General features: G+C 38.5%; 1 protein-coding gene across 2 annotated transcripts in view; it reads right to left on the reverse strand.

The window, feature by feature from the left end:
• CSMD1 (CUB and Sushi multiple domains 1) overlaps positions 1 to 15352 on the reverse strand; it is a 2070470-nt gene that overhangs the window by 120755 nt on the left and 1934363 nt on the right. For both annotated transcript variants that reach the window (XM_034966977.3, XM_034966976.3), the window contains exon 50: positions 5231 to 5416. In XM_034966977.3, coding sequence (XP_034822868.1) covers positions 5231 to 5416 — 186 coding nt within the window. The remainder of the gene's footprint in view (positions 1 to 5230; positions 5417 to 15352) is intronic.

Raw genomic sequence — 15352 nt, forward strand, 5'->3', positions numbered from 1 at the left:
AAAAAAAAGAGTGGCTCTGATTTTCCTCCTATTTTGCCAGGCCAAGCTCTGGTCCCAGCCATCTCTTCTGTAGAAACTGGTCCCAGACGATTCCCGTGTTCCTTCATCTACATCTGTTATTCTTTTCCGCTGCTGTTTGCATCCGGCCTTCTGTTTCATGTCCTGTGCATATCTTCAGGCTCTAAGGGCAGGAGCTATCACTTACCAGTCTCACACCAGTGGTTACAAGCCTGATGCCCCATTCAGAGCACACGTTCCAGGACGCTCAGTGAGGGGCTGCGAGTACACAGCTCCTGCCTGTACCAATAATGTCTCTGCCTCGCTGTGCCCATGGAACTCACCATCTCACGTGCTGCCCTGACGGAATCCAGGGCACTTTGTTTGCTGCCGTCTTTTCAAAACTCTCTGCTTCTCCCTTCCTTTATCCCCAACCAATGACTTAAAACCTACATTGTGTTTCTTTTCCTCATAATTTTCACATAGTTGGCTCTTTATTTCAGGGTTATGTAATGCCAATGCCTTTTCTGGCAGATATAAACTACTTGCATGGACATTCTAGAGACCAGCTTGCAATGCAGAGGAAAACACTTGAGTGTGTCTAACTCCTCAACCCAGCTATGTGTGGCCTTTACACAGAAATATGGCTCATATGGACATAAAAAGTAGTTTCTGCTTATGCCGTGAAGGCATTCTGTTCTGGATGTATTCACAAACACCTCAACTTGATAGTGATAGACTGAAGGTTCTTGTTCATTTTGTCAATCTGTGAAGTAACAGGCACATGTATGAGAAATCCTTAAAGAAATCTAAGGGTAACACATCATTGCTTAAAATAAAATTTCACTGAGACGATGTATCTGTGATACCCAAAGAGCTGAATTATTTTCAGGTAAAACAATTTCTATTTAGCTTTAAAGGTAATGAAAGTACCCATGTCAGTCAGGACACTGACCTAAAATCAAATAGGTCAGTATAAATATTCGTGACCAACAAGACCGATCTTGTAGGAAACTGGGAGATGTTATTTTAATTAATTTTACAAATTACCAAATTATATTAAATACATTTTGAAAAAAGGCGTCCGATACATCATATTCTGTTGTAGCCAAATATAACGGATGTAAGAAGACATTATGTTATTGGCAAAAAAGTAGACAAATGGGTCAATGGAACAGAATACAGAGCCCAGAAATAAACCCACATAAATCTAGGCAATGAACTTCGAGCAGAAGAGCAAACACAACCCAAGAGAGTAAAGATAATCTTTTCAATAAATGGTGCTGGAAAAACTGGATATCTACATTCTAAAAAATAATCCAGACACAGACCTTTTGCCCTTCAGAAAAATTAATCCATTATGTATCACACACCCACATATAAAGTTCAAAAATATAAACTCCTAGAAGATAACATAGGAGAAAATTGTGGTGCCCTTGGGTTTGGTAATGACTTTGTAGATACAAAAACAGAGGCAGGATGCATTTTAAAAAGAACAGATATGTTGAACTTCATTAAAATTAAAGTCCTCAGCTCTGCAGAAGACACTATTAAGAAAATGAAAAGACCAGCCACAGACTAGGAAAAAAGGGTTTGCAAAAGACATATGGGATAAAGAACTGGTATCTAAACTATATAAAGAACTCTTAAAAAAAAAAAGGAAGTTAACAACCTGGCTAAAAATGGGCAAAAGGCCTGAACAGACACCTCATGAAAAAAGACAAACAGATGGCAACTGAGCATATGAAAAGATGCTCCACATCATGCATCATCAGAGTATTGCTAATTAAAGCAATAATAAGATACTACTGCACATCTACGAGAATGGCCAAAATCCAGACACCGATAGCACCAGATGCTGGCGACAACGTGGGGCAACAGGAACTCTCGCTCATTGCTGGTGGGAATGCAAAATCCTGCAGTCTTCTTTGAAGATAGTCTGATGGTTTCTTAAAAAACTAAAAATACTCTTACCATTCACTCTATCAATCTCAACCTTCGGTATTTACTCAAATATGTTAAAAATTTATGTCTGTATAAAAACCTTGCACACAGATGTTTATAGCAGCTTTATTCATAATTGCAAAACTTGGAAGCAACCCAGATGTTGTCTGTAGGTAAACGGGTAAATAAGCCATGGTCCATACAGACAATGGAATATTGTTCAGTACTAAAAAGAAATGAGAGCTAGAGCCATGCAAAATCATGGAGGAAACTTAAACGCTTATTACTAAGTGAAAGAAGCCAATCTGAAAGGCTCGGTGCCAGATGATTCCCAATATACGACATTCTAGTAAAGGTAAAACTATGGAGACAAAAGATCAAGGTCAGTGTTTGTCAGGGGTTGGATGCAGGAAGGCGTGAATGGGTGGAGCACAGGAGACTTTAAGGGCACAAAAGTCACTTTAGGCGTGAATGGGTGGGCACAGGAGACTTTAAGTGTGATACTATCATGGTGGATCCCTGTCATTACACATTTGTCCCAGCCCACAGACGGTGCAACACCAAAAACGAGCTCTCATGTGAACGCTGGGCTCTGGGTGATGATGGTATGTCAATGTAGGTGCATCCATTGTAACATGCACCCCACTCTGGTGTGAGGTGTTGATAGTGGGGAGGTATGCACATGTTGAGGACGGTGTGTTTTATGGGAAATCTCTGTGTCTTCCATTCAATTTTGCTGTGAACCTAAAACTACTCTCAAGAACAACGTCTGTCAAACAAAGAAACGAAAGCTCTGAAAATAAAAATTACATTTTATAAAGTGACCTTGTCATTTAGCAAGTCTTTCTCAGATAGCATACAAATTTAAAGTGGGTTTTCCTTTAAAACATGGCATATACTTGACATTTTATGCATAACACCTAGAGAACTTAAAAAAAAAAACAAAAAACTGATGATTGGTCTCCACCCAAGACCAGTTGCCTCAGAATCCCTAAGGGTCAAAACTGGACATTAACATTTACTTTAAATCTCTCTAGAGTATTTCAGTGCATACCCAGTAGAGAACCACTGGCATTATAAAAGGGGTATAGGATTTAGAACAAGAGGGAGTAGAATTCAAACTTCAAATCTGCAAATTAGTAGTTTTCACCTCATTTGTGTCCCAGTTTTTCAGGGTTTTTATGAGTTTTGTAGATAAGCTATTTGAAATATTTGGCAGGAAATACAGACTTTAAAAATGGAGGCATCATTATGAATGACCTCCAGGCTGTGTGCAAAAGAAACATTGTCCATAAATGTCTGGGACATCGTGCTTATTAAAATCAACCCCAAACATATACATATTGCCATCTGTTAAGTTCCTATTTTGAGAGAATAATTCTGTTTAGGACTGAACTCAAAAAACATACCAATGTATCTTGCTATTCTAGCCTCCCATACTATTACTCAATTGCAATAAAATAGTACCTTCTTAAATAGAAAATAACCAAGAAATACTAATGTTGATTCAATATTGTCTGACTCTCAGGAAATGCAATAAAAATGATGAAATAAAGAAAAATAAAAGCTGTTGGGAAGAACTCAACCGCCTTCCATAATTGTTTGTCTATTTATATCTAAGTATATGGATATAAGTTAGTTTAAAATTTTTAACATGACCAAAATACTGCAGACAAAAAGAAGCCAATGATCTGATTTTATTATTGAAGACTATGTGAATCCTTCTGCTAGTATCACTGGAGCAAAAATATCATTGTAAAAAAGTAAAAAAATAGCAGATACTGGTGAGGCAGTGGAGAAAAGGGAACACTTGCATGCTGCTGGTGGGAGTGTAAATTAGTTCAGCCATTGTGGAAAGCAGTGTGGTGATTTCTCAAAGAACTTAAAATAGAATGCTCATTCAACCCAGCAATCCCATTATTGGGTATATACCCAAAGGAATATAAATTGTTCTACCATAAAGACACATGAACATGTATGTTCATTGCAGCACTATTCACAATAGCAAAGATATGGAATCAACCCAAATGCCCATCAGTGGTAGACTGGATACAGAAAATGTGATGCATACACATCATGGAATACTATGCAGCCATAAAAATAGTGAGATCATGTCCTTTACAACATGGATGGAGCTGGAGGTCATTATTCCAAGTGAACCAATGCAGGAACAGAAAACCAAATACCACATTTTCTCTCCTGTAAGTGGGAGCTAAACATTGAGTCCGCACAGACATAAAGAAGACAGCAATAGGCACTGGGGCCTATGGGAGGGTGGAGGGTGGGAGGAAGGTGAGGATTCAAAGACTATCTATTGGGTACTATGGTTGTTAGCTGGCTGAGGAAACTATCTCCACACCAAACCCCCGTGACACGTAATTCACCTATATAACAAACTTGCACATGTATCCCTGAACCTAAAATAAAGTTTTTTTTTAAAGGAGATCATTCTATATGTACCGACATGTAAAGATATACATGATATATTAAATGAAAAAGATTATAGAACCATAAAAATTCATTGTCTATATAGAAATGTTATATAGTTTTTAACTTAGAAAAATTGGGAAGTTACATTATTTCCAATTTGAGACTAGTTTTAATATACCTGCAATGAAAACCTTGCTGTAGAAATTTAGTGTGTATGTGAGTGGAATTTTTCTTCTGGTGGGTTTTGCATTACAGACTATTATTCCATAAGACTAGAGTTTCAGAAAGTACTCCAATTTGTTACTCTTTTAAGATTATTACTATAGACTGTAAATAGCTTTCTCGAAAACTTACCCCACTTCACAAATCAAATTAATGCTTTATTTACTGAGCATCGATGTGTTATGCAGAGCAGGTGATACACAAATAAATGAGGCACTGCTTTTGACTTCAAAGAACTTAAAATTAGATGGAAGATAAATAGGAAAGATTGTGTTAAATTATGTTTTAACATCTTGAGTACAGTGTTATTGCAGGGCTTAATGTCTCAATTTCCTCTAGATTTCATCCCTCCAGATTGAAAATGGCAGCACAGAATAGGATGTGATGTGCAAATTACATCGTGCCTATACTGTCTATATTTAGGATTCACCTAACATTCAAGAGTGCATAGCACATTCTAAATGGCTAAAAATATTTTATATGAAATACATTGGTTTTAATATTGCTACGATGAAAGAGACCAAATCCTCACAAGGTGTGGGAGAGGACCTCTGAACGTGGGAACCTGGACTTCTCCCGAAAGCATTCAGTTCCCACCTAAACCCACAAAGATGGGCAGATGCCCCTGAACACTTACGCTTACACGTGGGCGGCTTCCCCTTGTTACTCCACAGCCCATCTTCTTGACACACGGCTGTTGCTTGCTGGCTGGATTCAAGCTTAAAGCCCTCATGACATTCATAGACCACTTTACTGTCCAAAGTGAACTCGTTCCCGGTAAATGAACCGTTTCCTGGGGATTCTGGGATTCCACAGGACACAGCTGAAAAGAAATGAAACAAATGTAGGCTTATTCTTACAGAAATTATTTTCCAGTTATTAAAACCATTGATTGATTAATCATTATTATTGACTCCATTTTTCATTAAAATTGTGAATTATATTTCTTTTTTTTTCTTTTTTTTTTCTTCTGGAGACAGAGTTTTGTGCTGTCTCCCAGGCTGGAGTGCAATGACTCGATCTCAGCTCACTGCAGCCTCCACCTCTTGGGTTCAAGTGATCAAGTGATTCTCATGCCTCAGCTTCCCAAGCAGCTGAGATTACAGGTGCACACCACCATGCTGGCTAATTCTCTATTTTTAGTAGAGACTATTTATGTTGGCCAGGCTGGTTGCCAACTCCCAAACTCAGGTGATCCGTCCACCTTAGCCTCCCAAAGTGCTGGGATTACAGGCGTGAGCCACCATGCCCAGCATGAGTTCTATTTCTAGGGTGTGAGATAAGTATACACATTTTCAAAATCTTAAGGATGTTAAAGGTTAAATGAAGAACAATGGAAAATGGGTCAGAATAAAAGCTCTTCATAATTATTTTTCTGGAAGATAAGACTGACCACTCTCATGCAGCTTAGCCGCAGTCTGACATATTTTATCAGAGGGTGTGGCCACGGGAGCACAACGTCACACACTCAACTTCATCTCATATTGGAAAGAAAGAAGAAGGGATGAAGCAGCATCTTTATCATCACAATGCTTATTGCAGTGTAGACTCTTTGGTGTCGAAATTCCTAAGAATCAGCCGCCTCAGCTCTGAAAAGCCTTCCCTTTTTATTGCTCCTCTCCCCTTCCCCAATTCATTTTCCCTAAAGTCCCAGGAAGTTCTGTTACAAGAAAACAGGACATAAGGAACTGATAGAGGAGGCACTCGGGGAAGATTCCCAGGGCAGAAGGCAGCATCTAGTGGAGATGTGGACTGCTTTCACGGGAAAGACCATGCAAGAAAGAGGCATGCATGCAGAAGAGGTTTTATAAAAAACAAGATATGGGGAGAATTCTGTGTGAACCCTTTCTTCTTAAATTTGCTATGTCTGATCCAGATGTATCTACTATGAGACAAGAAAAAAATTCTCAGACGATTACATGTGACAGTCATGAAGCCAACAAGCAGGTAGAGGGTGACATTTCAATAATCACATACCCACTTCAGCTGCACTCATAAAAGAAAAGTTCTACGGTAACTAAATAAAGAGCCTTCTTTTACTCAATCAGTATTAAAGATATTGTTCACACCATGGATTTAAATTCAGATAGTTCAAATTTTTCCCATGTAGATTCTAATGAGAATATCTGTGTAACAAGATAGAGCGGGAAGGGCTGGATGAAGAAATTTATATAAACACATAATTCTACATATAAAGAAAATGACTAACCTAAGGTGACACAATGACTTAGTAACCTCTGGCGAGAGAGCAATTCTTATGACTCCCAAACCAGACTATTCTCTCTTCTGCAAAAGCACAGGTTATCTCCGGTATTGTTGGAGTTCCTTGGTTTGCTGTATTGGTTCTTTCTTCTTTACCAAAATATTAAATAAATACAATGGGAAATTGCCAGAGAAGTAAAAGAAAATGTATTCCCCAATAAAATCCAAACTCCTGGAAATTTCAAGGTCTAAAATGTCTCATGTTTAAATGGATGATCAGGTACTGCAACCATCAAAAATACATGTGGGCCGGGCACAGTAGCTCATGCCTGTAATCCCAGCACTTTGGGAGGCTGAGGCAGGAGGATTGCTTGAGCCCAGGAGTTCTACACTAGCCTGGGCAACATGGTGAAACCCTGTCTCTACCAAAAATACAAAAATTAGGCAGGCGTGGTGGCACACACCTGTTGTCCCAGCTACTCGGGAGGCTGAGGTGGATGGACTGCGTAAGCCCAGGAGGCAGAGGTTGCAGTGAGCTGAAATTATGCCAGTGCACTCCAGACTGGGTGACAGAGCAAGGCCCTGTCTCAAAAACAAACAAAAAACACATGCGTGTGTGTGTGTATGTGTGTGCACATGCATATGTACAGGTGTGTACATGTGTACATGTGTGCACGTGTGTACATGTGTGTGTACGTGTGTGTGTGTACGTGTGTGTATGGCATACTACAATAATCCATTTGCAGTAAAAGGAAAACGAAAAACCACAGACATACAGGCATCATGTGGGGCAAAGCATTTCAAATAATAAGTAATCATCTTTGGCTCTGTGGAAGCAACAGATCTGTGGGAAGACTGTTGGCATGTGGAAAATATTCATCTTAATTTCCTGAATGCAGTAAATGCCAGAGACCCATCCTTTCTTTTCTGTATCTCACAATGTTCCAATATCTAGCTTCCTCATCATTTTCTCTCAGATTTCACTCTGATAATCACGTGTTCATGATCGCAAGCCTTCATTTTTCTCCCACTCGCTGGCTGGAATGTGCGCAGTGTTCAGCTTCCTTAAAATTCTCATTCGGGCAGAGCACGGAATGAAATGACATTTTTCTGTCGGGTGAAATGGGAAAGATGACATTCTACAAACACAGATGAAGCCCCATCACAAAACAATTCATACTCGGGAGACCAAAGCAGAAAATCTTGATAGCCCCTTCTGTTACATCTGGACGCTTATTTGAGCAGTGAACCCTGCCTGCCCAGGTCTTAAGACAACCCATTTAATGTTGCCTGATCAACAACCGGCAATCTTTTTATGGTTTCGAACCACAGTGTTTAGCCCCTTAAGTGTCTTAACAAAAGGCTATTTGGTAGATTTAAAATAACGGTTGGCAATTGGTCAAAAGTAGAATTATAACACTTCTGATTTAATGAAGACACAGCATAATCCTTATGGACTAAAATCAGGCTCATGGGATGAAGACAGTTTCCTGCTAAAGTTTAGTATTCATTCATCTCTCATTTATTCCCAAAATTTTGCATGATTGCTATAGGACAGGCATCCATAGATCACTATTTTTTAAAAATGCGAATTAGCATTGGCAATGTAAGAAACTTTCACAGTTTGGAGAATTTCCTTACATTTGGTATATCCAAAGAGAGTAAAATTTCTCAGTTGTTTTTTCTTTAATTGTACTAAGGTATTATTGTATGTCCCAGCAGCTTAGGCGAGTAATCATTTATTGATCCTGTAAAGTTATATTTTGTTTGTGAGTACAGGCCTCAAACTCAGACTTCTGAGTTAGTTCTTGCTGTACCTCTCAATAGCAGTGCGGCTTCAGCTAAGTAACTTAATGAACGTCGTCTTGTTACGCTCAGGTTATTAAGACCTATGTCAAAAGGTAATCAGGAGGGTCCAATGAAATCATCCTTACAAAATGCGAGCCCTCTGTCCACACGACATACGCATTCAATCAATGACAAATTATTATATGCAGAAAATCTAATAATTATTTATATGCAGATTATGTTTTGTATTACACATACACACATAAAATTTTTACTTATTTATTTGCAAATAAAAATATTAGTTGCAAGGATTAACTCTCTGTTATCTACTTATTAAAGAGAGCAAAGACTAAGTTGGTAGGTAGTAAGATGGCTTACTTCACTTACATATCTCATGAGAGGTGTAACAGTTTGATTTCAAAAAAGTAAGTAGAAGAGACGTCCAGTGTTGTATGAACCTTTAATACCACAAACCCCACATGGGATTTCTTCTTTGCATATCTAAGATCCTTCAAACAGCGGTTATCTTTGTTTCTGCACGCTTAAAACGTTTCTCTGTTTTTTTCTGTTTTTCTTTTTGAGACAAGGTCTCGCTGTCACTCAGGCTGCAGTGCAGTGGCACAGTCTGGGTTCACTGCAGCCTCAATCTCCTGAACTCAGCCCATCCTCTCACCTCAGCATCCCCAGTAGCTGGGGACTACAGGCCCAGGCCACCACGCCTGGCTATTTTTTGTATTTTTTTGGAGAGACTGAGTCCCACTATGTTACCCAGAATGGTCTTGAACTCCTGGGCTCAAGCCATCCTCCTGCCTCAGCCTCCCAAAGTGCTGGGATTACAAGCATGAGCCACTGTGCCTGGCCAGCCTGAGGATTTTGGAGGATTTTTAAGTATTTCCAATGTAAGAATTTTTTATTAAAGATACGTATTTATATGTATATGTATATATAACTTTAAATATTTGTACACATATGAATGTTAGGATTTTCAAGTATTTTCAAAGTATTTAAGAATTTTTTATTAAAATTATATATGTATATGTAAGTATAAATATATGTACACATATAAATGTTAATCAAAATTGTAATATAAGAATATTCTAGATTACTATCTACATAGGTTGTACTATACAATATTAGTGCCTGCCATTTGTTTTTGAGTTTATGTTCCTGTTGGGCCAAGAAATAACAGTTAATTTTTTGCAGCCTAAAGAGAAAAATATCAGAGACAGATAATGGAGAAATCATGGGTTTGCTTCAAGAGAAGAACAAGTGACTATACAGAAAGTTCCACAAATATGAGCCATATAATGCTTATATGGTAAGAAATGTTGAAAAGATGGACTCATTTTACACGCAAACACACACACACGTGGTAAATACCTATGAGTATCATATATAATTTTTCAAGTAACAATTGAATTTCATAAAAACATCATCATCTTAATGGTTATTTTCCTCAACTTGATTGTGTAAGTTAAATATGCATTTAACTTGCAAATACAAAGATGTATGCAAAGCATTATGTTTGTATATATTTAGTAAGATTATAATCAAATAATTAAATTCAAAATCAGGGTCATTAAAACACCTTAGGAAACACTAACTTAAGGGAATCATCAACTATATGTGTATTTGCAGGTATGTGTGTGTGTTTTTGTATATATATGTATACACACTTACAGCTATATGTCTGAGAAAACATATATAAGTACATATGTGTAATTATTATCTTATTTTATACATGATTTTATAGTTTACATAGTGTTTTCACATCATGCTTTTTTACTTAATTTTCACTACAAGCCTATTAGATACAAACATTATTCGACTTTCTTACAGATAAAGTTAAAGATGCTAACATTTTTTATATCATTTTCACCAAGTCTAATAGTCATTAAAAGGCTGAGGCCTCAAAACGATTCTGCTGAATTCGGGTAGACTTTCTCATCACATTACTAAAGACGCCTGGACTATTGTGATTATGTATTTTCAATTTTAAATCTATCAGATTAGTCTTCACTGAAGTTTTCATAATTTCATTTTCAGTTTAAAAATTTATAGTGGTTCCCTATTTCCTGCAACATGAAAAAAACATGAAGACATGTTTTGTCTTCAAACCTCACCAAAACCTTCCCCTACTCTCCGTAACTTTCCACCATCTGGCCAGCAGACCCTCGCCAAGTATCCACGCCGCCCAGTCAGCTTATTCTCACTTTCTCGCCTTAGTTTTCTCTGGGTTCTTCCGGTCTACCCCAAATATTCTTCTTATTCTGCACCTATTTAAGCCTACTCTAGAGCAGAAAATTGGCTTCAACCAGTGAGTCCTATTCTCATCTGATTGGTAGTGCTATTGTGTGCAACTGTTTGTAATTTAGCAAATATTTATTTAAATAAAAATATTGCTTCACAAAGTTATATATAACTGCACTTTCTATAGTTGTCTGTATTAAATTACCATGTGCATTGTCTTCTTAAAATTACTAGTACTTTAAAAATAAATATCAATGCTGCTTCAACAGATCTGTGCATTCTGAGGCCCATGAAACCAGAATATTAGACCTGTATTTGTGGGTAGACAGTAAACATATACAAATATTTTGCAATCATTACAATTTGCATTACCAACTTTCTTGATATACGAAAACAATCACTAGTTAATTTTTCAATAAACATGATCCTTTTTGGTGCTAATTGCTGACAAATGGTTTAATCGCAACATATAAGGTGCTAAGACAGGAAAAAATACACAGTTGTCGATTTACCGTGCAATCAATCACAGGCCTCTAGAAAGAATGTTTGTGCCACAACTTCTCAAACGTTACTGTGCTCCTTATCCCCAGGCTGTGCTGACGGCACTCATATCCTGATGAAGTACATCTGCGGGAGGGGGAGATTTGAGACTCTACTTTTCTAACAGGCTGCGTGGTCTCGGAGGAGCAAGGATTTAGACTATCCTAAATGCCCTAGGGAGGCTGCTAAGCCTTTGCCCACACACGGTTTACAAACACCTGCTATATAATTCCCCTGCTGAGTGTCCTAGCAGGATCCACACAAATGCCTCAACTACCCTGCAGGGACCTCCCACCTCCTCCTCCATTCTGAAGGGTTTACTACCCCTTGCTGCTTCTCTGAATGCACTTTGCTCAACAGCCAGCCCTCTCTTTAAAAGGAAGGTGTGATGCTGGATGTTGAAATGTTTGGGGAAAGGAGGATGTGTTGGTGATTTTTTTTCCCGCTAACCCTGCGCTAAAGTGAGAATTCTGTTCCCCGCATGTGTCTCCTCACTATTGGATGAGACCATAGGAGATGCTGCAAGTGCAAATGAAGGTCTCCCCATCCCATCAAAGCGTATTTTAGCACGACTATGAATAATAATGGCTTGTTAAGGACTAAAAAAAAAATAAGGAAAAATATTAAAAGTAACATAAGAAGCAGGCACCCCAGACATCAAAAAAAAAAAAAAAAGTGCCCTTAAAAAACCAGGATAAACGTTTACCAAAAACACGAGGGCTTCTGTCTTTATAAGGTGATCCTTGCACTCCCTTCCCTGCACAACTTTTTCTCTGCTTTTCTCTGCAACAACTCATGCTTTTTAAGCAACATCCTCAGGACAGCCTCTCAGTTAACAGTTTTCGGGAAATGATTGTCAAGTGGGCTGTTTGTGAGCCGCTGTGAAGGGAAAATGCTGTGGGATAAGCTGGAGAGGAGAGGAGGGGACACAGGACTCAGGGCCCAGGTGACAGGCATGTAGCTTATAGGAGGCACATCAGGACACCCTTCAGAGTTTGAAGATGGGCAGTGACACCAACTCATTTGTGACCTGATAAAACCCTCTGGTTGCCATCAGGAGATGAACGGAGAGAGGGTCCTGAGTGGGGCAGACGTAGGAAGCCCAGTAGGGCAGCCCATGAGAGAGAGGAGAGTGGACTGGGGGAGGGGAAAGATGTGGACGGACTTGGACCCACTGGTAGCTGGGACCAACAGGGTGTGGGAGTCACAGGGAAGACTTTATGTGCAAGCAAGAGAGAGAAGTCATTCAAGCAGTTGGATAGACTGAGATGCTAATTTCTCAAACGGGATTCACTTCAGGGCAAGTAGATTCAGGGGAGAAAGGAGTTTTATCTTAGCAGTGGGATCCTGAGGCACAGTGGGTACTGCAATTAGGCAGTGGGTATTAGGTCTGGAACTGAGAAGGAAGGGCAGGCAGCAAGTGAAGACCATGAATTATTTCTAACATTTACCGCAAACTGGAATAAAGTACTTTCCGGCTCTTTCTATGCCTTATTCAAATTGTGACATTACATAGCTAAGACTATACATTGAGCCTGTCCTAAAAATTACTAACAACTTTTTTTTTTTTTCTGAGTCTCACTCTGTCACCCAGGCTGGAGTGCAGTGGTGTGATCTCAGCTCACTCTAATCTCCACCTCCCCAGTTCAAGCGATTCTCCTGCCTCAGCCTCCTGAGTAGCTGGGATTACAGGCATGCACCACCGTGCCTAGCTAATTTTTGTATTTTTAGTACAGACAGGGTTTCACCATGTTGGCCAGGCTGGTCTTGAATTCCTGAACTCAAGTGATCCACCCACCTCAGTCTCACAAAGTGCTGGGATTATGGGCATGAGCCACTGTCTATTAACAACTTTTAAATAATAAAAAATTACTATTAGAACAGACCACTTTCTTGGCTAGGAAGTTAGACTTGCTCACAGGCATGATTGTTGTAAGTTGGTTTACAAGCACTTCAAATTTGATTTCAGAGACTTAAATTCATGCTTCACATTCTCCATCAACTTGTTCTATGGAAACAATCAGATATTTCAAATCTGATACAGGTGATAGCTCCCCTCATGCTTTGAATGCATCTCCTCCAAAATTCAGTTTTCAATAAGATAGTATTAAGAAGTGGGGCATTTAAAAGGTGATCAGGTCATGAGAGCTCTTTCTTTGTGAATGGGATTAGGTGTCCCTATAAAAGGGCTTTATGGAGCAGAGTCGTGCCATTTTGTCCTCCTGCCTCCTGCCATGTGATGACACGGCATTCCTCTCTCCGGAGGGCGCAGCCTTTCCCAGACAGCCAAACCTGCTGGAGCCTTGATCTTGGACTTCCCAGCCTCCAGACAGTGAGAAATACATTTATATTCCGTATGAATTACCCAGTCTGTGGTATTCTGTTATAGTAACACAAAACGGACTAAGATATTCCCGTCAAAAAATTCACATTTTAAAGTAATATTTAACAGGGGATAAAATATGTTTCAAAAATTTCTATGCCACGTACCATAACATATCAGTATTGCAAACACTTTGTAAGTAAAATGTCATCACCATTTTCAATGTATCGAAAAACGGAACATCATGTAATTATAGCAAGAAGAAAAGACTGAAGGTTATGATCGCTTTGTTAACTTTTCTTTCAAGCAATAAGTCTAAGAAATTATTTTAGCACCATTTGAGCATCATTAGGTTTCGAGACATATTTTCAGAACACAAAGAAAATGTGCATATGCTGTGAAGTGTCTGTCAATTTCAGCTTCATGTTTGTTACCTCAAAGTGAACAATGGTGTGAAACCATGATCAAATATGCACATGTATGTGTAGGAACTAAAGATCTGTATAGTTATTTCACACTAATGTTTATAATCTGTTATAGAAACAGAATAGGATGCTTGAAAGAACATAGATTTAGACATAGCAAAGTCTGAGTTTGGTATTTGTCTGTTTGTTCATGACTCAGACAATGTATATAAAGTATCCAAACCTTTGCTTCCTCACCTGCAAAACACAAATCACCCATACCTCCTCAGCAGGGGTTCTTTGACAGATGTACAGTTTACAAAGCAAAACATCTGGACCCTATTAGGCCCGCAGCAAATAGTCACATTTATTATTTTGTCATGAGAAGTAATAATTTTCCTTCAGATTTAATGTAAAAGAAAGCATTCTTCAGGTTTTTAAATGAAGGTCAGCTAAAACCTAACTAAATATGAAAGAATATTTTTACTTTTCATCATAATGTTCGGGACATTTACTATCAAATGTTTTCTCTGCACCCTGGATATCCCCTTATGCCACTGTCAATGGAATTTAGGATGCACTCGAGCAAACACTGGGAGAAGTGAAGCTTAATCCACAGTTGGCCAGGGGTTGACAGTGTCTCCTCAATCATATGACATCTTGAGCTTACACAAACTAGCACTGATGCATATACAATAAAGCACTGACCCCATGACTCAGAAAGTCATATACACAGGTGGTAGAAATGACAAAGTTATAGCGAAATCTCTATGTTTCAACATTATTGCCTTTATCAGTATAATATCTGACATCATTGATCAAATACAAATTCCCTGCCATTGTGAAAAGTTTTTCTAATTGCATTACTTCATTTAATCTTGGTAACACCCTACAAGATAGATTCTATTTTTTTTATTACTTGTAAGAAAAGTGGGCATTAGAACATTATGCAAATCACCCACATTCTTATGACTAGTAAATGGCTCTGTGAGGGGTCAGATCTCAGAGTAGCTGATGCCAAAGCCTGCCTTTCAGTTACTCTCTTGTGCTGTTTCTGGGCTACACCTGACGTATTTCACCATATGCATATTTACTGTTATTTTCAATGTCCAACTATCAACATTCAATCTATCCATCAATCAATCACTTAGAAATACACTTTCAAATATGATTCTGAAAATACAAAGGCCACATTGAATTTGAGCATTAATGGGAATATTTCTGGGTCCTTTCTTTTTTTTCTATTTTCCTC

The sequence above is a fragment of the Pan paniscus genome, chromosome 7 (genome assembly GCF_029289425.2).
Source record: "Pan paniscus chromosome 7, NHGRI_mPanPan1-v2.0_pri, whole genome shotgun sequence".
Lineage (NCBI taxonomy): Eukaryota > Metazoa > Chordata > Mammalia > Primates > Hominidae > Pan > Pan paniscus.